General features: G+C 45.9%; 1 protein-coding gene across 1 annotated transcript; it reads left to right on the top strand.

Annotated features, from left to right (window-relative positions):
• Window positions 1-322: 322 nt before the first annotated feature.
• On the top strand, window positions 323-1,415 carry ppp1r3c2a (protein phosphatase 1 regulatory subunit 3C2, duplicate a; the record flags this gene model as incomplete). The annotated part of the gene is made up of 1 exon (XM_085794328.1): window positions 323-1,415. A coding segment is annotated over one exon (996 nt), but the record flags the coding sequence as incomplete, so codon positions are not given.
• Between the last annotated feature and the right edge of the window lie 1,066 nt (window positions 1,416-2,481).

The following is a 2,481-nucleotide window of genomic DNA, read 5'->3' as shown; positions in this document are numbered from 1 at the left end:
AATTTGTTGAAACGCAATCTGTAAGTATATTCAACTTTTAAAAAATAGATTTTCATATTTTGAGTTTTTAGTCACCTACCTATGTGTACTCTGAGTTTTATACTGAGTTTTGTTTCTTTATCCTTCTTTCCTGACAGATGATACTGCATTTGCGGTGACCGTCAAGTTAAGACAACTGATTTACAGTCTTAACATCTGAGAATGGCTTGCACAAGGTGAGTTACTGTGCTTCTATTTAATTCTACTTCAACTGTTAGATCCAGTTGTACAGCCACAGCAGAAATATGTGTCAGTGTAACAGTAGAGCTCTTTGTAACCCCGTCATGTCTTCCTCCTCAGAGTTCTCCATGCCATCGGAGGGTGCCCCAAGCCCGGGGTCATCATGCCGGCGGACCTCGCCGCGTGTCTGAGCCTGACTCAGCGCCAGCCTCTTTACCAGCTGCTGTCAAAGCGTCACTGTCAGTCGACCGCCACTCTTCCGAGGACAAACTCCCCACATCACTCCCCCTCATCTTCACCCCCCAGCTCCCTCTCCGGGCCTCGGAGCTGTTTCCGCAGGGAAAGCGGAGGCGGTGTGAACAAAAAGCGGGTGGTGTTCGCTGACGCAAAGGGATTGGCGCTCACTGCCGTGCGCTTATTCATCCCTGAACCCGCTTCTACCACACCCACCCTGCTGATGAAACCCTCGCCAGTCAAAATGCAAGGTCAGCAGTCAGCCTTTAACAGCCTGCAGTGCTACAAGTTGAGGCTGGCTTTCCCTCAGCCCATACTGGACTTTAAAAACTTCCTTGCACGTCTGAGAGAGACACACGTACAGCTGGAGAGCTGCAGCATTTCAGACCACACTTTGAGCGGCAAAGTGTGCGTCTCCAACATCAGTATTGAGAAGGCAGTGCAAATAAGGGTGACCTTTGACTCGTGGAGGAGCCATCGTGATGTTCCCTGCACGTTTCTGCAGCAGCAGCGCTGCGGGGGCTCTGATATTGGTGTTTATGCCTTCGACTTGAGCTTACCCCAGAACATCGACCCCAAGGAGCGGATCGAGTTCTGCGTGTCCTTCAGGCCGGGGCCTGTTGCACTACCACACTGGGATGACAACAGAGGACAGAATTACAGAGTGTGTGTGGAGAAAGATGCATTGAATACCAACCAAAGCGATGCAAACCGTTTTTACCCTGCGCTATCAAAAGCACGGCCGCCATCTTGGCCGTCGCACGTGTCCTGCGGCCTGCAGAACTGTGCTGGCCAGCAGTATCCTCAGATGGGTTTGTCAAACAGAGTCAGAGCAGAATGGAGGACTCTGTGTGCAACCAAGTGATATTATTATTATATATCACCATACATGCATTGTGGATATGTAAATAATGTGAATATATTAATTAACAAATATTTAAAAGAAAGTGACTGCTTTTAGATTTGTGATTTTGTCAAATCTCAAACCCTGCTGTTTGAAAAGTATGTCAATGTCCCTGCTGATGTGAAGAGCATTCTTCATCAATGTTCTGATTAAATCTATTTTTTAAAAAACAAATCTTTTCATTCTCTTGTCTTCCTTCTGCAGAAGTTACAATCTAATCATTTCACAGAGTACACTGTGCCATCAAAGGATATTTGCACAATGAAACATGATACATAAGCTGTTATTAAGATAGCCAGACCCTGAAGGGAAAAAGTGAAAACATGAGACCTGTGTTTGTCTCAGAGAAAGAACACATGTCAGCGGACAAAGTGATTTTTTCAGGAACGTTTTGTACAGTACTTGCGGGCAGTAACCCATTTTCTCCAAGCATCCTGAATGAATAGCTATGCTGCTGATGTTCTCTCAGACAGACAATAATTCCCCCAGATTAGGCTCACATTTCCGTCCTGCATACCAGACAAAAGAAACAAAAGTTAACAAGTCAACACATGGTTCACACGGGAGAATCCTTTGACTCAGACGTAAGTCCCTCCCCTAGACCTGCCCTTAGATGCTGAATAACATGCTGGAAGTTGTTACCTATTGGACTATACACGATTGGTATGTCAAACAGTGGGTAACCATGGCAGCATCAGGACAAGCAAGTACTCTATGTATGGGCTTGTGTACAAAAGGTGGAGTTCTAACACGCTGTGGCAGACAATCACTGTGCCTGTCTCCGCTCCTCTTGTTCCACTCCTTCTAGTCACCTCTCCGTTTGACTTGTTTCTTTGTCTTTCACTTTTCTCTCTGGTTCGTCTCCTCCTGTCACGAGGGTCCCCGCCTTTGGGAACCATCATAGTCTATTGTGTGTGTTGCCTATGAACAGTACACGCAGTACAAGCAGGTTTATACACCCTGTACCTTCAAGTCAGGGCCGTTGCTAGGAATTCTGGGCCCCCTGAAAGAATACTAAAGTGGGCCCCTGACTTTTCCACTTTTTTTCTTAGACTACACGTATTATCATTTTCTATTTAGCCTACTTTGTTTTGATGCTAATGCAGCATTACTATGAATATCAG

Source organism: Trachurus japonicus, chromosome 12, assembly GCF_045865225.1.
Source record: "Trachurus japonicus isolate A0001 chromosome 12, Traja_1.0".
Taxonomy (NCBI): Eukaryota; Metazoa; Chordata; class Actinopteri; order Carangiformes; family Carangidae; genus Trachurus; species Trachurus japonicus.
This window is presented reverse-complemented; position numbering and strand designations above follow the sequence as displayed.